The sequence below is a fragment of the Melanerpes formicivorus genome, unplaced genomic scaffold (genome assembly GCF_026170545.1).
Source record: "Melanerpes formicivorus ecotype bairdi unplaced genomic scaffold, bMelFor1.0.p_v2 SCAF_157, whole genome shotgun sequence".
NCBI classification, from domain to species: Eukaryota; Metazoa; Chordata; class Aves; order Piciformes; family Picidae; genus Melanerpes; species Melanerpes formicivorus.
In genome coordinates, this window is record NW_027142509.1 from 71,756 (window position 1) to 94,943 (window position 23,188).

Sequence of the window (23,188 nt, forward strand, 5' to 3'; positions counted from 1 at the left end):
AAAGGAGAGCTTGCTGCACTCATCTGTCAGCAAGAATACCTTTGGCAAGCCACTGGTCCCTTGCACACTCCATAGAGCAGTCTATAGCACAGCAATAAGCCACAAAGGCAAGTAATTTTAATTAGAACTCCATGGGAGAATTAGGAATTAACTGAGCTATTGACTTGATCCTGTTTGTAGACTATAGACTCATAATGATTTCACTTTAATTAGAAACTAATTTCCTTTTGTCTTTAGGCTGTAAGGGGCTGTAGTAGAGAGCTAAATTAGCAAGGCAAGTTTTTAATTAGCCACAGCAGAATTACTTTCAAGTTTGCATCAACTACATTGAATACCCAAGTGCAGTATGTCTGGAAAAGATACACAACATTCTTCAAGTAAAATGCTGACTGACTGTGTGAGCTGTAAGAGCAGCAGTCAAACCAAGAGCTGCAGCATGCTGACAGGGGCAGGGATCTACATAATTTCCAGCTGATCCACAGAGCTTCTGTACATTTCTGTCATTTATACCCAGCCATCTCCCCACCATCACTGGTATGGTTTTAGGAATGAAACAGTACTTCTGCTCAGGGAGGTGGTGGAGTCACCATGCCTGGAGGTGTTCAAGAGGGGACTGGACATGGCATTTGGTGCCATGGTTTAGTCATGGGGTCTGTAGTGACAGATTGGACTTGATGATGTAATAATACAAGAGGGATATGGAGGTGCTGGAGCATGTCCAGAGAAGGGCCAGGAGGATGAGCAGAGGGCTGGAGCACCTCTCCTATGAGGACAGACTGAAGGAGTTGGGGCTGTTCAGTCTGGAGAAGAGAAGGCTCCAAGGTGACCTAATTGTGGCCTTCCAGTATCTGAAGGGGGCTACAGGAAGGCTGGGGAGGGACTGCTCAGGATCTCAGGTAGTGATAGGACTAGGGGGAATGGAATGAAGCTGGAGGTGGGGAGATTCAGGCTGGAGGTGAGGAGGAAGTTCTTCCCCATGAGAGTGGTGAAGCCCTGGAATGGGTTGTCCAGGGAGGTGGTTGGGGTGCCATCCCTGGAGGTGTTTAAGCCCAGGCTGGCTGAGGCTCTGGCCAGGCTGATCTAGTGTGGGGTGTCCCTGCCCATGGCAGGGGGGTTGGAGCTAGATGATCCTTATGGTCCCTTCCAGCCCTGACTGATACTATGATACTTTGAGGTCTCTTCCAACCTTGGTGATTCTGTGATTCTGAAGTACCTAGCCCTACTCAAGGTTCCTTTACACACAGCATTTAGCTTACATAAAATAAGTGATACCAGCACAAGGTCCTGGGATTAAACGAAGCTTAAAGACTGACAAGACTAGCAAGCAAAAAACCCCTTCCTGCTTCAGCTGAGATGACTTTGACTCACTGCTGTACTACTTAACTTTCCATACATGCTAAATACCTGAAAATCAACATTCAGACATAAGATTTTTATTACCTTTAACAAAAAACCAACCCCAAACACCAGTGACTGAATCTGCAAAGCTGACTGAATCTGGTATTATAACACAAACCACTTCAGATGTCATTAGTGTCAAATGCAAACAAAACACCACTCCCACCACTCTTAAGAATAAGCAAAAAAAGCTTACCTGTGCATGAAACAAAGCTAATCCCTTTGCAGTATGCATGGGAATCAGCACTTTCATAAGGAACTGTTTGTGTTCTGCTTTCAGGGGCAGTGCAAAACCATTGATAATACTGGAAACATGAACAAGCAGGATTTATGTTTGTTAAAAAATAGCTTCTTCCTAGCAAGTCAAGAACTTCTGCAAAGTCAAGAGACACTCCATTTCTGGTTCCATTTCCAAGTCTGATTATTTTTAAGTCACAGAATAGCTTTACATACACACCACCTTTTAACTGTTGGTATCATGCAAGTCTAGAGTCTTGGCAGGAATAGCAGAGAACAGGAAAAGAAGTCAAATAAATCTATACACAACCTTTTAACTGTTGGTATCATGCAAGTCTAGAGTCTTGGCAGCAATAGCAGAGAACAGGAGAAGAAGTCAAATAAACCTCATTAGATGTGCTGAAACATTTTGGTTGTAACCTCCATCCAAAGTAAAATCCATCCACAGTAACTCTTCCTAGCTAACTGCAAAGCTTAGAAAGATGCATCAGGAAGCTTATCCATTTCACCCCAAATCACTGGCAACTTGCAGAGGAAACAGATGGCATACAAGCCTCAACTGTTTTAACAGCCTGAGATTGTTGAACCACCTCTTCTTCCCAAAGCAAGTTAAAAAGGTGGTTTCACAGATTCACTGATCTCACTTTTCAGAGCTGAGTTGTGTAACAGAGAAAAGTCCTCCAGGAAGAGCTTGAGGTTCCCCTCCCCTCATATTTTAGGTACATCTGAGAACACAGTGGTATCTTGCATTGCATTCACAGGAAAAGTTGTTCCACCATAGTTTCATAGTGATTGTATTTTCAGTTAGACCAGTAACACTTAACAAAGGCTTCTACTGTTAAATGTGTGAGGGTTTGGCAAAACCCTAAAACACTACCACAAGAAGCCAAAACTTCAATTGGAAGTTAAAAATTATATGAGTGAAATCATATCAACAAAGAGGACTTCAAAACCCCTAGCACCTGAAGGCTTTCTCTAGTAAAATGGAAGGAAACTCAGCCTGCTGTAGATGAAAACATTGCATTCAGCATGAGGGCAGAAGTTAACCTTCATTTTCTGGTCAAAGAACATCTCACCAGATGTAAGAGAAGCAAGAAGAGCTATTCCTGAAAAAAAATGTTGCCAGCCATTCTTAAAACTGGCACCTAAAGAGTTAATTTGGAGCCTGCATCCTCATTTGATATTCACCTGCTAAACCACACAGTACAAGACTGAATCAGTGACTGCATTTCATCACTCACTACTGTAAACATTCTCTTCCCCCCTCCACTGCTAAAGCAGGAAAGCTGAAGCAAACACCCTCAACATTTTGTTGCTCCTGTGTCAGCTCAAACTTACCTTCCTAATATCTCAAGAAGCTCAGCAACACCATTGAAGTGCTCTGTTTCATATATAAACCTGTTATGAAAAGGACAACCACCAAACATCAGAACAGAGGATCAAAGACTCCAAAAAAGTAACATTCAATAAGCTTGAAAAGTTGAAACCCAGATTCCAGACCAAACCCAGGCTTTTATTTCAAGAACAAAATTGCTGCAGAAGCATGCCATGAGAGCTAAATGAAATGGGCAGAGGCCAACATGATGGCACTGAACAAATCCATGTGCCAGGTGCTGCACATTAGCCACAACAACCCCATGCAGTACTACAGGCTGGGGGCAGAGTGGCTGAAAGGGATCTGGGGGTACTGGTTGACAGCCAGCTGAATATGAGCCAGCAGTGTGCCCAGGTGGCCAAGAAGGCCAATGGCATCCTGGTCTGCATCAGGAGCAGTGTGGCCAGCAGAAGCAGGGAGGTCATTCTGCCCTGTGCTCAGCACTGGTTAGGCCACACCTTGAGTCCTGTGTCCAGTTCTGGGCCCCTCAATTTAAGGAGGATATTGAGACTCTTGGATCTGTCCAGAGAAGGGCAACAAAGCTGGGGAGGGGTCTGGAGCACAGCCCTGTGAGGAGAGGCTGAGGGAGCTGGGGTTGCTTAGCCTGGAGAAGAGGAGGCTCAGGGGAGACCTTCTTGCTGTCTACAACTACCTGAAGGGAGGTTGTAGCCAGGTGGGGGTTGGTCTCTTCTCCCAGGCAACCAGCACCAGAACAAGAGGACACAGTCTCAAGCTGTGCCAGGGGAAGTTTAGGCTGGAGATGAAGAGGAATTTCTTCCCAGAATGCAGCCATTGGAATGTGCTGCCCAGGGGGGTGGTGGAGTTACCATCCCTGGAGGTATTCAAGAGGGGACTGGACGTGGCACTTGAAGCCATGGCTTACTTAGTCATGAGGTGTTGGGTGATAGGCTGGACTTGATGATCTCTGAGGTCTTTTTCAACCTTATTGATTCTATGATTCTACTCACACACAGAGGATACCTGAGGAAAATGTTGTTAATCTGCTTCCTGATGAATGCTCTTAAGCCAAGGAACTTCCCATAGATTCGATGGAGAACTGTCTTCAGGAAGTCACGTTCCCGTGGGTCTTCACTATCAAACAGCTCCAACAGCTGCCAAAGGTAAAGGGGAACATGTTGCTTTGAAGAGATATTTTGTCATGGAAGTTTTACCTTTAATTTACACATTTACCTTAGAAAAATTAGAACTGGTTTAATCAAAAGTTGCTTGAATGTCAGAATTATACTTCCAGAATAAGGTGTTTAATATAAATGAATATGATAAATACAATCCCAGCAGCTTCACTCTCTTCAGAGGCCTAAAGCCACTGCAAAAACTGCAGCATCAAAGTAAAAACCAAATTGGAAGAGTAAGATTAGCAAACCTGAGTTTAGTGGTTTACAAAAGGCCTTTCAGAAATCAGATCAAATCTGTGACAGGTATTTCCAGTTTCCTGCTGAAGCCTCTGCACTGTTCATCTCAACAAGCTCCTTCTGTCTTGAAGGGCAAGCAAAAGCATTCTTACATAAGAAATTTCACAATTTATGATTTATTATGGCTGGAGGGCCAAGCCCAGAGAGGGGTGGTGAATGGTGCCACAACCAGCTGGCAAGCCAGGCACTAGCAGTGTGCCCCAGGGATCAGTGCTGGGCCCCATCCTGTTCAACATCTTTACTGATGATCTGGATGAGGGCATTGAGTCCATCAGCAGTAAATTTGCAGATGACACCAAGCTGGGGGCAGGAGTTGATCTGATAGAAGGTAGGAGAGCTCTGCAGAGGGACCTCGACAGGCTGGACAGATGGGCAGAGTCCAAGGGCAGGAGATTGAACACATCCAAGTGCCAGGTTCTGCACATTGGCCACAACAACCCCATGCAGTGCTACAGGCTGGGGTCAGAGTGGCTGGAGAGCAGCCAGGCAGAGAGGGGCCTGGGGGTACTGGTTGATAGTAGGCTGAACATGAGCCAGCAGTGTGCCCAGGTGGCCAAGAGGGCCAAGGGCATCCTGGCCTGCATCAGGAATAGTGTGGTCAGCAGGAGCAGGGAGGTCATTGTGCCCTGTACTCTGCTTTGGTTAGGCCACACCTTGAGTCCTGTGTCCAGTTCTGGGCCCCTCAGTTTAAGGAGGACATTGAGAGACTTGAACATGTCCAGAGAAGGGCAACGAGGCTGGGGAGAGGCCTTGAGCACAGCCCTGTGAGAAGAGGCTGAGGGAGCTGGGGTTGTTTAGCCTGGAGAAGAGGAGGCTCAGGGGAGACCTCATTGCCCTCTACAACCACCTGAAAGGAGTTGGTCTCTTCTCCCAGGCAAGCAGCACCAGAACAAGAGGACACAGTCTCAAGTTGTGCCAGAGGAGGTTTAGGCTGGATGTTAGGAAGAAATTCTTCATGGAAAGAGAGATTGGCCATTGTAATGTGCTGCCCAGGGAGGTGGTGGGGTCCCCATCACTGGAGGTGTTTAGGAGAAGACTGGATGAGGCACTTGGTGCCATGGTTTGGTTGATCAGATGGTGTTGAGTGATAGGTTGGACTTGATGACCTCCAAGGTCTTTTCCAACCTGGTTAACTCTATTCTAAATGTCAGGAACTGAAACTCCACATGATGGCTCTTAAGAGCCACAGATTAATTGGTACACTGGATACCTATGACCAACAGCTCTGCAGCAGCTTCTGAGCTAAATTTTGTGGGAAAGTTGAATAAACCAGAGAAGGAGGACACACCTATAAACACAAACAGCAAAACCAAACAAGTGGGAATTAAATGCAGTCACTGAATGGAGGGAGGGGAAGTGTCCTTCTAGGTTTTTACTTTTCATTGCCAGGCTGTGAGTGCCAGCACTCAGACACTGAGCACTTCCTTGGCAAACAACTATTTTAATGTGGTTTAACAGCAACAACAAAAACCAAACACAAACCTTGGACAAAAATTGTTTTAGTATTCTCCAGCCTAATTTGCTGAGTAGTTACATTTCATATGAACTCTCACTTCACTTTCTTGCTCATGGTTACTTTACATAGTGAAGCATAACATTCCCAGGTATGTACTTGACCTTCATTTTGTGGTTAATACATTAATAGTGAAGAGAATGCCACTATCTGGTCACAAGGCAGAAGATGCTGGAACACTATGAGGAAATGCTGAGGGAGATGGTGTTGCTTAGCCCAGAGAAAAGTAGGCTCAGGGGAGACCTTCTTGCATTTTACAACTACCTAAAGGGAGGCTGGAGCCAGGTGGGGGTTGGTCTCTTCTCCCAGGCAACCAGCACCAGAACAAGAGGACAGAGTCTCAAGCTGTGCCAAGGGAGGTTTAGGCTGGAGGTTAGGAAGTAATTCTTCCCGGAAGGAGAGATTGGCCATTGGAATGTGCTGCCTGGGGAGGTGGTGGAGTCACTATCACTGGAGGTGTTTAGGAAGAGCCTGGATGAGGCACTTGGTGCCATGGTTTAGTTGATCAGATGGTGTTGGGTGATGGGTTGGACTTGATCTGATCTCAAAGGTCTTCTCCAACCTGGTTAATTCTATTCTATTCTAAATGTTTACTGTACATGGACTTTTTACAGGAAAAAGAAGCTTGCTGTAAGTTTTTCCATGACAAAGCTATGGAAAACAAATGTAAAATCACCATAAAAATCTAAGCAGCATGTTATTGATTCAACTAGAAGTTACAAATCATTAAAAACATGGCTTGTATTTACATATCTTGGCATTGCAAAGCACTGAGGCTTGTATCTGAAAACAAAGTGTTTCTGAACTCACTAACTACACACAGTGTGTGTGGTATGCTGTACTTGCTGTTCATTTCATGTTTGGCAGAAATCACTGTTGGAACTGCTGAAACTTAACCCTGTGTCAAGATGGCCTTCCAGTATCTGAAGGGGGCCTACAAGAAGGCTGGGGAGGGACTGCTCAGGATCTCAGGTAGTGACAGGACTAGGGGGAATGGAATGAAGCTGGAGGTGGGGAGATTCAGGCTGGAGGTGAGGAGGAAGTTCTTCCCCATGAGAGTGGTGAAGCCCTGGAATGGGTTGTCCAGGGAGGTGGTTGAGGCCCTGTCCCTGGAGGTGTTTAAGCCCAGGCTGGCTGAGGCTCTGGCCAGGCTGATGTAGTGTGGGGTGTCCCTGCCCATGGCAGGGGGGTTGGAACTAGCTGATCCTTGTGGTCCCTTCCAACCCTGACTGATACTATGAAAGCTTCAATGTTCTCCTTAGCTGTGTACTCATCTGTTAAGTTAAGCTTGAGAGGTCATCTTTAACTCTGGGAGGGGGAGAACTCTCTACTTACCTGTTGTACAAATTTCTGGTCAATATATCGCTTTGCAATGCTAGGCTGAAAGTCTGGGCTCTCCAAAAACCTCAGGAAAAATTCATACACCAACTGCAAACATGGAAATGGAAATGTTCAAGTTAAGTACACCACAACTAAAATCTCAGCCCCAGCACAACCAGAGAGTCAGCAGTTCTATTCAGGTGCTTAAAAAGTACAAAAGGAAACAGACACCTAATGTATCACCCCTTAACCACAGCCTCCACTGCAATCTGTTGGAAGAATTACAGCATCCCAGAATCACCAAGGTTGGAAGAGACCTCAAAGATCACCAAGTCCAACCTGTCACCCAACACCTCATGACTAAACCATGGCACCAAGTGCCACATCCAATTCCCTCTTGAACATCTCCAGGGATGGGGACTCCACTACCTCCCTGGGCAGCACATTCCAATGACGAATGACTCTCTCGGTGAAGAACTTTCTCCTCACCTCGAATCTAAACTTGCCCTGGTGCAGCTTGAGACTGTGTCTTCTTGTTCTGGTGCTGGTTGCCTGGCAGAAGAGACCAACCCCCTGAGCCTCCTCTTCTCCAGGCTAAACAACCCCAGCTCCCTCAGCCTCTCCTCACAGGGCTGTGCTCAAGGCCTCTCCCCAGCCTTGTTGCCCTTCTGTGGACACATTCAAGTGTCTCAATGTCCTTCTTAAACTGAGGGGCCCAGAACTGGACACAGGACTCAAGGTGTGGCCTAACCAGTGCACAGTACAGGGGCACAATGACTTCCCTGCTCCTGCTGGCCACACTGTTCCTGATGCAGGCCAGGATACCATTGGCTTTCTTGGCCACCTGGGCACACTGCTGGCTCATGTTTAGGTGGCTGTCAATCAGCACCCCCAGGTCCCTCTCTGTTTGGCAGCTCTCCAGCCACTCTACCCCCAGCCTGTAGCTCTGCATGGGGTTGTTGTGGCCAAAGTGCAGCACCTGGCACAGAGTGGAGGGAAAAGAAGTCTGACATTTCATCATACAATACAGGGCTGCTTATGCTATCAACACCTATTTCTTAATTCCACATTAGTTAACCAGCTCATGAGTAAAGCATGAAAGTACAATTCAGGTACATGAAGACATCACTGGCTGCACTTCCAAACAAAACCCACACAGAGCTGGGGCCATACTCTCAGGCATGTATTTCAGCTATTACCACTCTGAGTACTTATTAAACTGAGAGTCAACACTGGGGTAACCCATAATTATAATGAGGGCATTCACTTGGGAGAAGTGCTTGACAATAAGTGCTTTATTTAGAAGATGTGAGGTGACAGTTACTTAATGCATAGCCTCCAGAAGGGCATGCTCTATCTGCAAAGCAGCACAGAAACACAAGCTCCCCTTTGCTCCTCCTTCACAGATCAAATCTGTGTCAGGTATTTCCAGTTTCCTGCTGAAGCCTCTGCACTGTTCATCTCAACAAGCTCCTTCTGTCTTGAAGGGCAAGCAAAAGCATTCTTACATAAGAAATTTCACAATTTATGATTTATTATGGCTGGAGGCTGAGCCCAGAGAGTGGTGGTGAATGGTGCCACAGCCAGCTGGCAGCCAGGCACCAGTGGAGTGCCCCAGGCATCAGTGCTGGGCCCCATCCTCTTTAATATCTTCATTGGTGATCTGGATGAGGGGATTGAGTCCATCATCAGCAAATTTGCAGATGACACCAAGTTAGGAGCAGATGTTGGTCAGTTAGAGGGTAGAAAGGCTCTGCAGAGGGACCTCGACCGACTGGACAGATGGGCAGAGTCCAATGGGATGGCATTTAACAAGGCCAAGTGCTGGGTGCTGCACTTTGGCCATGGCAACCCCATGCAGAGCTACAGGCTGGGGGCAGAGTGGCTGAGAGCTGCCAAACAGAGAGGGACCTGGGGGTGCTGATTGACAGCTGCCTAAACATGAGCCAGCAGTGTGCCCAGGTGGCCAAGAAGGCCAATGGCATCCTGGCCTGCATTAGGAATAGTGTGGCCAGCAGGAGCAGGGAGGTCATTGTGCCCTGTGCTCTGCATTGGTTAGGCCACACCTTGAGTCCTGTGTCCAGTTCTGGGCCCCTCAGTTTAAGAAGGACATTGAAACACTTGAAGGTGTCCAGAGAAGGGCAACAAGGCTGGGGAGAGGCCTTGAGCACAGCCCTGTGAGGAGAGGCTGAGGGAGCTGGGGTTGTTTAGCCTGGAGAAGAGGAGGCTCAGGGGTGACCTCATTGCTCTCTACAACTACCTGAAGGGAGGTTGTAGCCAGGCAGGGGTTGGTCTCTTCTCCCAGACAACCAGCACCAGAACAAGAGGACACAGTCTCAAGCTGTGCCAGGGGAAGTTTAGGCTGGAGGTGAGGAGAAAGTTCTTCACTGAGAGAGTCGTTCATCATTGGAATGTGCTGCCCAGGGAGGTGGTGGAGTCACCATCCTTGGAGTTGTTCAAGAGGGAATTGGATGTGGCACTTGGTGCCATGGTCTAGTCATGAGGTCTGTGGTGACAGGTTGGAGTCGATCTTTGAGGTCTCTTCCAACCTTGGTGATACTGTGACACTGTGTGAAATCTCAGTTTTTCCCCCCTCTCAAGTATAGAAACCTCAAAAGTATTACAAAAGCAGTACTGATGTTCTTACCAAAGACACAGAATGATCCATTCCCAATTCTTGCTTTACAAGAAAGCTTGAAAAGGAAGGAATCACATACCTGTATGTGGGGCCACGAGGCTTCAAGAGTTGGTTCATCTTCTTCTGGATCAAAATCTGGGTTATCACTAGGTGGAAGTGTTCTGAAAATATTAGCACTAATCTGCAAGGGAAAAAAAATATTGAATTCCATCAGTTTTTTTAATGCTTCCACAGATCACACAGAGCAAGATACTGCTTTTATCCCAGAATTACAAGAAACAAAACCATCTTAAGAAGAAAAGGCCAAATAATAAATCACTTTTATTCTTTATTTCTCCAAAACCTGCTAAATCCAAACAGCCAAATGTCTGAAAGAGGCCAATGAAAGTAAGAAAGTAACTTGTGGCCAGCAAGAGCAGGGAAGTCATTGTGCCCTGTACTCTGCATTGGTTAAGGCTGCACCTTGAGTCCTGTGTCCAGTTCTGGGCTTCTCAGTTTAAGAAGGACATTGAGACACTTGAAGGTGTCCAGAGAAGGGCAACAAGGCTGGGGAGAGGCCTTGAGCACAGCCCTGTGAGGAGAGGCTGAGGGAGCTGGGGTTGTTTAGCCTGGAGAAGAGGAGGCTCAGGGGAGACCTCATTACCCTCTACAACTCCCTGAAAGGTGGTTGTAGCCAGGAAGGGGTTGGTCTCTTCTCCCAGACAACCAGCACCAGAACAAGAGGACACAGTCTCAAGCTGTGCCAGGGGAGGTTTAGACTCAAGGTGAGGAGAAAGTTCTTCACCGAGCGAGTCGTTCGTCATTGGAATGTGCTGCCCAGGGAGGTGGTGGAGTCCCCATCCCTGGAGGTGTTCAGGAAGGGATAGGATGTGGCACTTGGTGCTATGGTCTAGTCATGAGGTCTGTGGTGACAGGTTGGACTCGATCCTCAAGGTCTCTTCCAACCTTAGTGATACTGTCTCAGCTGTTTTGCAAGCTTATAGCTAAACATGGTCATACCTAAAAAACTTTTCTCTGAAACCATGAAAGTTAAAAGAAAAAGTCAGTTTCCCCTTAAAAAGGCAAGGTTTGAATCCTATGTGATGGGTTGAGGCTGACCCCTCCCCACCATGGGCAAAAATAACGACTCAGACAAAGGGACTGCAAAAGTGGAGGAGAGTTTAAATGGGAAGCGGTGAATGTGTACAGAGAGCCAGAAGCACAGTGACAAAGAAAATCCCAAGGCATACCCAGAAACATCCCATCCCCACCTGAGGGTACACCCAAGACCCCCAGGGCTCCTTCTTTCCCCCTCCCACTCCACTGCTAGGCTAGTCTCAGCTGGCCAGATCTGAGACTGCCCATCCCCCCAGCACTGGGCCTAGCCAGGCCCAAGGCCAGGAGACATCTCCCCCAAGTTACCGAGTGGCGGTGAGGGAAGAAAGAGAAAGTGCCAGACCCCATGCTGGGATCTTAGAGTGGCACAGGGAATTATGGGATGAAATACCTGGCTTCCTGTGTCCACCCACTGGGCTGGACTTCTGGACACAGCAAGCTCCCCTCCTATGAACACAGCAGAGGGCATCCTGCCCAAACTGCTACATCATAGCATACATACATAGGGAGCTGGAGTTGCTTAGCCTGGAGAAGAGAAGACTCAGGGGTGATCTTATTGCTCTCTACAACTACCTTAAGAGGGGTTGTAGACAGGCAGAGGTTGGTCTCTTCTCCCAGGCAGCCAGCACCAGAACAAGAGGACACAGTCTCAGGCTGTGCCAGGGGATGTTTACGGTGGAGGTTAGGAGAAATTCTACACAGAGAGAGTGATTGCCCATTGGAATGTGCTGCCTGGGGAGGTGGTGGAGTCACCATCATTGGAGGTGTTCAGGAGGAGACTTGATGGGGTGCTTGGTGCCATGGTTTAGTTGTTCAGATGGTGTTGGGTGATAGGTTGGACACGATGATCTTGAAGGGGTCTTCCAACCTGGTTTATTCTATTCTATTCCATCATGTGACACCAAGAGCTGGGGTTTTGTATAGGACTACTGTGCTGGGTTACAGCCATCCTGGGAGAGGGCTGCGAGGGCCCTGCTTCCCTAGGGGACAAAAGAAACCTGATCCAGGGGAACAGAGAGGGACTTGATTTCCCTCTCCCAGGAGGAGGGGTCCCCCAGGTCAAAGGTGGTCTGTTCCACTCACCCTTCCTGTCCAGCAAGCCTGGAAAAAGGAAGACCCTGCAGTCACTTTCCCCCTTTGCCCCTGCAGCCACTTTCCCCCTGTGCCCCTGCAGCCACTTTCCCCCTGTGCCCCTGCCGCCACTTTCCCCCTGTGCCCCTGCCTCGCCTGTTCCAAAGCACCAACAGCCGCTGCCAGCCTCCTGGTCCTGCCACGGGGTCAGGCCTGATCCTCTCCCTGCCACATCCAGGCTTCCCTAAAGGACTGAGATCCACACACATCCAGGGAGATACAAGGCCATCCACATTTAGCTTTGTGTATTTTCCTCTTCATCATTATTCCTTACCCTTGTAAATCCTCCCTCTTACTGCTAGAGATAAATTCTGTTAAGACATTTACTTCTACTTCCAAACTGACTCCAGGTTATTTTTTGGTAGATTTACCCCCAGTCTCTTCAGGGGTGGGGGGAGGAATTCTCTGAGTTTGTTCTTTTTTTGCTACCATCTGAGCTCTTAAACTCCAGTTAAGGCTCAAACCACTACAACCACAAACAGCATGATTAACCAAGTATGATTTAAACAGAGCTCTCTTCACATGTAAGCCAGAAAATCCCCCCAAACACCTCTGATTTTCAAGTTCTTCATTTAATTTCAAGATACTGCTCACTTTAGAGTAAGAGCTGAAGGACTGCTTACAGATTTTCATCTTTCATAATTTCAAGGCATGTCAAGGTTTTGGGAAGTCAGAAATAATAATTGTAGCTTGTTAGTTTACCAGAGCAACGATAAAACAAGACAATTAAAATAGCTACCAAGGCACTTAAGTGAGGCATAGTCAAATGAAATCCATTTCAAAAGGGCAAGGTGAAAATGTTTCTTAAGGGATTCTGGAAGTAGATATAAGCCTGGATAAAAGGCCAATCTTTCAGGTGTCAAAAGATATGCCATCTTTTAGGCCAGATGTAACATACTGGCTTTAAACTCTAACACAAACTAAAAAGAACATGAAATTTAGCTTTTGCCTTTCCTACTCTTTCTTTTCAGGAACATTCAGCCCAACTTTTCCAATCATTTCTCAAACCTTTCAGTCCTTTTGACTAAATCTGTTTCAAAGAGCTGTTAACCACCCAAGCCTACTAAATACAAATGTTTGACAGTTAGCAGCAAATGCTTCTGCACAGCTTCCATGGAGTCTCCAAGATAGAATGATAGACTCAATAAGGTTAGAAAAGACCTCAGAGATCATCAAGCCCAACCTATCACCCAACACCTCATGACTAACTAAACCATGGCTTCACCTCCAGGGATGGGGACTCCACCACCTTCCTGGGCAGCACATTCCAATAGCCAATTACACACTCTGAGGAACTTTCTCCTCACATCCAGCCTAAACCTCCTCAGGTGTAGTTTGAGACCTCCTGTTCTGGTGCTGGTTGCCTGGGAGAAGAGACCAACCCCTTCCTGGCTACAACCTCCCTTCAGGGAGTTGTAGAGGGCAAGAAGGTCACCCCTGAGCCTCCTCTTCTCCAGGCTAAGCAACCCCAGCTCCCTCAGTCTCTCCTCACAGGGCTGTGCTCAAGGCCTCTCCCCAGCCTTGTTGCCCTACTCTGGACACCTTACAGCAACTCAACATCTTTCCTAAACTGAGGGGCCAGAACTGGACACAGGACTCGAGGTGTGGCCTAACCAGTGCAGTGTGCAGGGGCAGAATGACCTCCCTGCTCCTGCTGGCCACACTGTTCTTGATGCAGGCCAGGATGCCATTGGCCCTATTGGCTGCCTGGGCACACTGCAGGCTCATGTTCAGCCTACCATCGACCACTACCCCCAGGGCCCTCTCTACCTGGCTGCTCTCCAGCCACTCTGACCCCAGCCTGTAGCACTGCATGGGGTTGTTGTGGCCAATGTGCAGAACCTGGCACTTGGATGTGTTCAGTCTCCTGCCCTTGGACTCTGCCCATCTGTCCAGCCTGTCGAGGTCCCTCTGCAGTGCTCTCCTACCCTCCAGCAGATCAACTCCTGCCCCCAGCTTGGTGTCATCAGCAAATTTACTGATGATGGACTCAATGCCCTCATCCAGATCATCAGCAAAGATGCACAGGGCCCAGCATTGATCCCTGAGGGACACCACTGGTGCCTGGCTGCCAGCTGGCTGTGGCACCATTCACCACCACTCTCTGGGCTCGGCCCTCCAGCCAGTTCCTGACCCATCGCAGTGTGCTCCTGTCCAAGCCATGGGCTGGAAGCTTGGCCAGGAGTTTGCTGTGGGGGATGGTGTCAAAGGCCTTGCTGAATCCTTGCACAAGGACTTCAAAAGAGCCCAAGGTCACCCAGCTGGGTCTACCTCATTAAACAACAAATGAAGCTACTGCATAAACTGACTTCTGAATTTCCTCCTGTGTGCTTCATTCTACATCCTGCCACTGTCTCCTATTGGCACACAGTAAAGCTGCAAGCACTGCTGCTCTGGAAGTAGAGGGGAAATGATGCTCTGTAGGGACAGGCACTAGAGTAGTCTCCTAGTTTACTGTGCAGCAGGAAAAAACAAAACCAACCAACCCAGTACAGTTGTCCTTTAATGCTGCAAACACACGGGACCTGGGATTCTGGAGCACGAGAGAAACTGGCTAGGGGGAGAGGAAGTGAAATACAAGTCTGATAATGTGAAGCTTTAATCAAGACCAAAGCCCCTGACTGTAATCCTGGTTTTGTAACTTGTTATTGTCTGCTCTTATTAGGTATCCAATATAAAAACCAGTCCCTTACATAGATTTCCCCAACCTCTGCTGACAAATATTCTGGTAAAAGTCTATGGAAAATGCATAGCTGTTTCTAGATGCATCTTGCTCAATTGAATCATCAGCCCTTGAGCACAAACTCTCAGAGTGCAAAGGTTTCAAGCCCAAAACAAGGGTACTAACTACTTAACATACTTCTGTAGCAGACACATACCAAGCTGCTTAGCCAGGTCTTAAAAAAAACAAAACCCAACTATATTTCAGAGTATTTAGTACTTCCAGTAGCATTATGGCCTCCTGAGAACATCTGAAACTTCAAATGAATACTGGACCATTTTTATGTACCAGCCTGACTTCCTGAAGAACTATTGTAGGATCAGTCAGGGTTGGAAGGGACCACAAGGATCATCTAATTCCAACCCCCCTGCCATGGGCAGGGACACCCCACACTACATCAGCCTGGCCACAGCCTCATCCAGCCTGGGCTTAAACACCTCCAGGGACAGGGCCTCGACCACTTCCCTGGACAACCCATTCCAGGGCTTCACCACTCTCATGGGGAAGAACTTCCCCCTCACCTCCAGCTTCATTCCATTCCCCCTAGTCCTATCGCTACCTGAGATCCTGAGCAGTCCCTCCCCAGCCTTCTTGTAGCCCCCTTCAGATCCTGGAAGGCCACAATGAGGTCACCTCAGAGCCTTCTCTTCTCCAGACTGAACAGCCCCAACTCCTTCAGTCTGTCCTCACAGCAGAGGTGCTCCAGCCCTCTGATCATCCTCCTGGCCCTTCTCTGGACACCTTCCAGCAACTCCAGATCCCTCTTGGAATAGAGGCTCCAGAACTGGAGGCAGTACTCCAGGTGGGGTCTCCCCAGAGCTGAGCAGAGGGGGAGGATCACCTCCCTTGACCTGCTGGCCACACTTCTCCTGATGTAGCCCAGGATCTGATTGGCTTTCTGGGCTGCAAGTGCACACTGAGAGCTCCTGGTGAGCTTCTCCTCCCCCAGCACCCCCAAGGCTCTCTCCTCAGGGCTGCTTTCCAGCCAGTCCCTGCCCAGCCTGGAGTTGTGCCTGGGATTGCCTTGACCCAGATGCAGGACCTGCCCTTGGTTTTGTTGAACCTCCTGAGGTTGGCTTGTGCCCACCTCTCCAGCCTGTCCAGGTCCCTCTGGATGCATCCCTTCCCTCCAGCTGTCTGCTGCACCACACAGCTTGGTGTCATCAGAAACTTGCTGAGGGTGCACTCAATGCCACTGTCCATGGCACCCACAAAGATGCTGAACAAGCCTGGTCCCAGGACTGATCCCTGAGGGACTCTGCTTGTCCCTGGCCTCCACTGGGACATGGACCATTGACAGCCACTCTTTGGGTGCAGCCATCAAGCCAGTTCCTTATCCATCTAGTGGTCACCCATCCAACCCATGTGTCACCAGCCTGGAGACCAGGATGTGGTGCAGGACAGTGTTGAAGGCTTTGCTCAGCTCCAGGCAAACGACATCAGTTGCTCTCCCCTCAGCTATTGATGTTGTCACCTGCTCATAGAAGGCCACCAGGCTGGTCAGGCAGGATTTGCCCTTGGTGAAGCCATGCTGACTGTTCCCAATCACCTCTTCACTATTCTTCTGAGTCAGCAGTGCCTCCAGGAGGATCTGCTCCATGATCTTTCCAGGCACAGAGGTGAGACTGACTGGCCTGGAGTTCCCTGGTTCCTCCTTCTTACCCTTTTTGAAGATGGGGGTGATGTTTCCCTTTTCTATTACTCCATTATGAACTATTACTTCATTGTATTTGACACAGTTTTGCTTCCTGTCTCATTTGCTTCTTTGTAGTATTTTGCTAACATTGATTAAATAATATTGATCTTGCTAGTATTCATCCAAAGAGTTGTTACAACCTCTGTTGTTTTGCTATGGGCTAATTCTTCTCTACATCCTCTCAAACTATTTCAAACATCACTTTTCCTTCGTAAGTGGGGTCCTCTCACAAGACTGATCTGAGAAATACAGATCACAAAAGGCTTTTACAGCTGGATAGGTGTAGGAGAAGGATTGGGTTTGGATAGCTTTAGAAGACTGTAGGGAAGATTTGCCTTTGCTCAGGTTAGAGAGCGCTATGTTTTGTCTTTGACTCTGTAACACCTTGTAACTGATGGAGAGAAGCTGGGCAGAATTTGGTTGGATGCGTTAAAATCTTGTCTGGTTATTTTGACCTATTGTATGCCTTAATTACACATGTGCCAGGAGGGAATGGCCAATTGAGATGTGACACATGTGTCTTCTGCTAGACTACAGAACTTTGCTGTGTAACAAACGACTTGGCCTGCTTGCATCTTAGAATAAACCTTCTAAATAAAGGTTTATCCTAAATAAAGCAGGAGCAGGGAGGTCATTCTGCCCCTGTACTCAGCACTGCTTAGGCCACAGCTTGAGTGCTGTGTCCAGTTCTGGGTCCCTCAGTATAGGAAAGATGTTGAGTTGCTGGAACATGTCCAGAGAAGGGCAACAAAGCTGGGGAGGGGTTTGGAGCACAAACCCTATGAGGAGAGGCTGAGGGAGCTGGGGTTGCTTAGCCTGGAGGAGAGGCAGATCAGGGGAGACCTTCTTGCTCTCTACAACTACCTGAAGGGAGGTTGTAGCCAGGAAGGGGTTGGCCTCTTCTCCCAGGCAGCCAACACCAGAACAAGAGGACACAGTCTCAAGGTGCACCAGGGGAGGTTTAGGCTGGAGGGGAGGAAGAAGTTTTTAATGGAAAGAGTGATTTGCCATTGGAATGTGCTGCCCAGGGAGGTGGTGGAGTCACCATCACTGGAGATGTTTAGGAAGAGACTGGATGGGGTTCTGGGTGCCATGGTTTAGTTGATTAGATGGTGTTGGATGATAGGTTGGACTTGATGATCTCAAAGGTCTCTTCCAACCTGTTTAATTCTATTCTATTCTATTCCATCTGTTCCAGAAAGCATTGCTCTGGGTAATTAAACATCTGTACTACAGCAGATAGGTTTCCAGAGAAATTCAGTGTTGCTGGTCTAAATTAAATCTCAGCAAGTTTTGTGAAGGTGACATCTGAAAATGTCTCAGTTAACACATTAAGGTATAGCAATTAGATGTTGTTAAAACCAACCAACCAACCCTTATTGTCTGTGGATTCCCCAGAAGCTAAGCCCTTGGAGAGAACTAGACTCAATGCAATTCTAGTTTCTGAGCATGCAGATAGGGATACCTGCTGGGTTTTCATGTTCTGAAGTCACAGCTTGCACAAGCTTCTAAGACAAATTGAATTTACACTGGATGTTTATATGCTGTCCAGGGAGGTGGTTGAGGCCCTGTCCCTGGAGGTGTTTAAGGCCAGGCTGGATGAGGCCCTGGGCAGGCTGATCTAGTGTGGGGTGTCCCTGCCCATGGCAGGGGGGTTGGAACTAGATGATCCTTGTGGTCCCTTCCAACCCTGACTGATACTATGATACTATGCTGGTGGGGCAGGGGAGGAGGCTGGCAGACACAAGGAGATGGACAAGTGATGTGCACTGGAGGGACATTACTGTTAGGCTCCCAAATCTGTACTAGGCTAGAGCTTTCTAAACTTCCCAGGAAGTTTTAGAACTTAAAACACTCATAATGCTACACCTTAACTTGCTGTTAGCTTCACAGTACTTTGTACTGACAACTTCCAAACAGAGAAGACATTAGTTTTAGATGAAGGAGGCACAAAGACCACTGTACAGCCCTTCAGAACTTTTTGTAAGCAAAGCTCTCCTCAGTTCTTAATTCAAAGGCTTTGGCAAAGAAATGATTGGAAAAATAGTATCACAGTATCACAGTATCACCAAGGTTGGAAGAGACCTCGAGGATCATCGAGTCCAACCTATCAACACAGACCCCATGACTAGACCATGGCACCAAGTGCCACATCCAATCCCCTCTTGAACACCTCCAGGGATGGGGACTCCACCACCTCCCTGGGCAGCACATTCCAATGGCGAACGACTCGCTCAGTGAAGAACTTTCTCCTCACCTCGAGTCTAAACCTCACCTGGCACAGCTCGAGACTGTGTCCTCTTGTTCTGGTGCTAGCTGCCTGGGAGAAGAGACCAACCCCTTCCTGGCTACAACCTCCCTTCAGGGAGTCGTAGAAGGCAATGAGGTCACCCCTGAGCCTCCTCTTCTCCAGGCTAAACAACCCCAGCTCCCTCAGCCTCTCCTCACAGGGCTGTGCTCAAGGCCTCTCCCCAGCCTTGTTGCCCTTCTCTGGACACCTTCAAGTGTTTCAATGTCCTTCTTAAACTGAGGGGCCCAGAACTGGACACAGGACTCAAGATAGGAAAAATAGGTTACCTAGCACCAAAAAAGATGACCTACAGTGTATGTGCCATGCATCTGCCTAAACAAAGATTTGTTTTTCCCAACAGTGTTCCCTGCCTCAGCATGCAAGCAGTCCAGGGACAACTACATGAGATTAGGCTGGATGTTAGGAAAAAATTCTTCATAGAGAGAGTGATTGGCCATTGGAATGTGCTGCCCAGAGAGGTGGTGGAGTCACCATCATTGGAGGTGTTTAGGAGGAGACTTGATGGGGTGCTTGGTGCCATGGTTTAGTTGATTAGATGGTGTTGGGTGATGGGTTTGACTCGATGATAATAATAAACCAGGTTGGAAGAGACCTTCAAGATCATTGTGTCCAGCCCACCAACCAATCCAATACCACCTAAACAACTAACCCATGGCACCAAGCACCCCATCAAGTCTCCTCCTGAACACCTCCAGTGGTGGTCTTGAAGGTCTCTGCCAACCTGGTCTATTCTATTACGTGGTACTAGCCCAGCAGCTATCATGGTAACAGAGACCATGTGAAGGGAAGGAATGCTAGGAGACTTCCTCACCTGCACAGACTTTGCCTATGCACTGGTCAGGAAAAACCTTTATTTCCTCTTGGTATCTCTAAGGGATTGTTGGGTTTGCCTCCCCAAGACTCAGACAGCTCCAAAGAAACTGGGCTGCTTCCTCTGCAAGCTGGAGGAAAGGTGCCCCAGGCCTAGGGAGAGACAAGGAGCTTTGGAAAGAAACTGGCTCCACTTCTCCCACTGTTTTTTTTGTTTTTACAGGGAATCTTTGTAGTCTGTCCATCCTTTACCACCAGTTGGATAACAGCTGAGGTGTAGTGGGTTGAGAGAGACAGGCCTAGCACTGTCCCTTTCTTAAAGGCACAGCCTAAAACGGTCACACTGGGGTTTAAGCAAGGCTAATTTCTCCTTTTTTAGAATAGAATAGAATAGACCAGGTTGGAAAAGACCTTTGAGATCATCAAGTCCAACCTATCACCCAACATCATCTGATCAACTTAACCATGGCACCAAGTGCCACAGCCAGTCTCTTCCTAAACACCTCCAGTGATGGTGACTCCACCACCTCCCTGGGCAGCCCATTCCAATGGCCAATCTCTCTTTCTATAACGAGCTTCCACCTAACATCCAGCCTAAACCTCCCCTGGTACAGCCTGAGACTGTGTCCTCTTGTTCTGGTGCTGGTTGCCAGGGAGAAGAGACCAACCCCCACCTGGTTACAACCTCCCTTCAGGGAGTTGTAGAGAGCAGTAAGGTCTCCCCTGAGCCTCCTCTTCTCCAGGCTAAACAACCCCAGCTCCCTCAGCCTCTCCTCAAGGGCTGTGCTCCAAACCCCTCCCCAGCCTTATTGCCCTTCTCTGGACACCTTCCTGCAGCTCAACATCTTTCCTAAACTGAGGGGCCCAGAACTGGACACAGGACTCAAGGTGTGGCCGAACCAATGCGGAGTACAGGGGCAGAATGACCTCCCTGCTCCTGCTGGCCACACTGTTCCTGATGCAGGCCAGGATGCCCTTGGCCTTCTTGGCCACCTGGGCATCCTGCTGCCTCATGTTCAGCCCAGTATTGACCAGTATCCCCAGGTCCCTTTCTGCCTGGCCTGGTGCTCTACATGATGGCTCCCTTTGCTGTAACTCTAACAAGAACAGCTTGTGACCTACTTCTGTCCCCAAACACTGTCCTTCAAATTCTGCAACAAAATTCACCTGGTTTTTCTTTTACTGCAGTCACACTCAACAGTCTAAAACTGGGGAAGAAAAAGGAAGGGGAAAAAAAAGCACTTCTAAATCTCCTAGAAGTTTTGCTACAAAGAAAGGCCTCAAGCCTGACTCATGTGTTGTTTGGAGGGAGAGACCCTTCCAGAGTTCTTTCTGAAAGCTGGTACTTGGTCCTAATTCACAGGGCAGACCTGCTCTGCTGCCAGTTGCCAGGGAGACTAGAAGTACTATTCAGGCTTGGAAGGATCTTTTGTCTCAACCTCTGAAAAAGCTCTTACTGAGCATTTAAGTCCTCCTTCATTTTTCGGGGAGAAAAGTAGATGGAAATTTGTCATGGAAGGGAAAACAAGCAGCCAGTCGTCCAGATCATTTGCACAACAACCACCACCTCAAAAGAACAGCTCAACAACACCTTAGAGCCAAGAAAACAACTCCAATACAGAAGAAAATCTCCCTTCATAAAGCATGACAGGCTAGTTAGTGTACTCTTTTTTCTAACAAAAGGCCATGGAGGGCACACAAAGTAAGAGAATACTGCAAGGATTCAAGTTTGCTACCATAAGAAGGAGGAGAGGGGGAAAAAAAAACCCAAACCAGCCAAAAAAGCCAGAGAAGAGGTGGGCATATTCTGGGTTTTTTTTTTCCCCTCCTTTCATGTGTTAAAACCCATTTAGGACAGGAACACAGGTCCATTCAAAAACATAACTACACAACCCCCCCAGTTTCCAGATCTTTTGTAAAACTTAATAAGCATCTGGTGACACAGCCAAAATAATTGAAAGGGTTTCAGCAATCCCAGCCCTTCAGTACAAGGCAGGAGTTGCTACACTTACTTTTACTAAAGATCTGGTTAACCATCACAGTATCACCAAGGTTGGAAGAGACCTCAAAGATCATCAAGTCCAACCTGTCACCCAACACCTCATGACTAGACCATGGCACCAAGTGCCACATCCAATCCCCTCTTGAACACCTCCAGGGATGGGGACTCCACCACCTCCCTGGGCAGCACATTCCAATGGCCAACAACTCTCTCAGTGAAGAACTTTCTCCTCACCTCCAGCCTAAACTTCCCCTGGTGCAGCTTGAGACTGTGTCCTCTTGTTCTAGTGCTGGTTGCTTGAGAGAAGAGACAACTCCCTCCTGGCTACAACCTCCTTTCAGGTAGTTGTAGAGAGCAATGAGGTCTCCCCTGAGCCTCCTCTTCTCCAGGCTAAACATAGTTTCATAGTTTCATAGTTTCATAGTTTCATTCAGGGTTGGAAGGGACCACAAGGATCATCTAGTTCCAACCCCCCTGCCATGGGCAGGGACACCCCACACTAGATCAGGCTGGACAGAGCCTCATCCAGCCTGCTCTTAAACACCCCCAGGGACGGGGCCTCGACCACCTCCCTGGACAACCCATTCCAGGGTTTCACCACTCTCATGGTGAAGAACCTCCTCCTCACATCCAGCCTGAATCTCCCCACCTCCAGCTTCATTCCATTCCCCCTAGTCCTATCACTACCTGACAAACAACCTGACAAACAACCCCAGCTCCCTCAGCCTCTCCTCACAGGGCTGTGCTCAAGGCCTCTCCCCAACCTTGTTGCCCTTCTCTGGACACGTTCAAGTGTCTCAATGTCCTTCTTAAACTGAGGGGCCCAGAACTGGACACAGGACTCAAGGTGTGGCCTAACCAACGCAGAGTACAGGGCACAATGATTTCCCTGCTCCTGCTGGCCACACTATTCCTACTGCATGCCAGGATGCCATTGGCCTCCTTGGCTGCCTGGGCACACTGCTGGCTCATGTTTAGGAGGCATAGCAGCTACTCCCAGAAAAAGAAAGAAAAATCCACCAAACCAAAAATCTTAATCTTGCCCTGCACAGAAAACCACAAAAGTCCTGGTCTGTATGCTGGAACTGCTCTGCTTACATTCCTGACAGCTACTTTCAGAGTGATCATTGTGCCTGCATAAGAGTTACTTGAAGTTGAAAGAACCATCACCCTAAAAGCATGGGCACTAAGCATTTCATTTTCTTTTACTTCTCACATTTCTAGGACAAAAAAATCATTACAAATATTTCCAGTTGCTGTCTGATGTCTTTCAACTGTGTCACCTGCACAGGGAGCACAGGCAGAGGCAGGCCAAACATCCCTCCTGTGGCATTTGAAAATGGGTATTAAAAAAGGGAAAGTCAGCAGACAATGACCACAAATATTTTGCTGCTTATGCAACAAGCCCTTTGTAGCAATTTCACAGTACAAGTCATCCTGTGGTTTACAACTCAAGCAAATCACTGAGGCTGCTCCAGTACAGCTCTCCTAGGCCAGAATGGCACCA

At 48.1% G+C, this 23,188-nt stretch overlaps 1 protein-coding gene across 1 annotated transcript in view; it reads right to left on the reverse strand.

Annotated features, from left to right (window-relative positions):
• Positions 1-23,188, reverse strand: part of PPP2R5A (protein phosphatase 2 regulatory subunit B'alpha) — a 71,822-nt gene that overhangs the window by 16,838 nt on the left and 31,796 nt on the right. The window contains exons 4-8 of the mRNA XM_068168762.1: positions 9,994-10,095; positions 7,292-7,384; positions 3,992-4,122; positions 2,974-3,033; positions 1,595-1,703 (exon numbers count right to left, since the gene is read on the reverse strand). Of these exons, the coding sequence (XP_068024863.1) occupies positions 1,595-1,703; positions 2,974-3,033; positions 3,992-4,122; positions 7,292-7,384; positions 9,994-10,095 (495 nt within the window). The remainder of the gene's footprint in view (positions 1-1,594; positions 1,704-2,973; positions 3,034-3,991; positions 4,123-7,291; positions 7,385-9,993; positions 10,096-23,188) is intronic.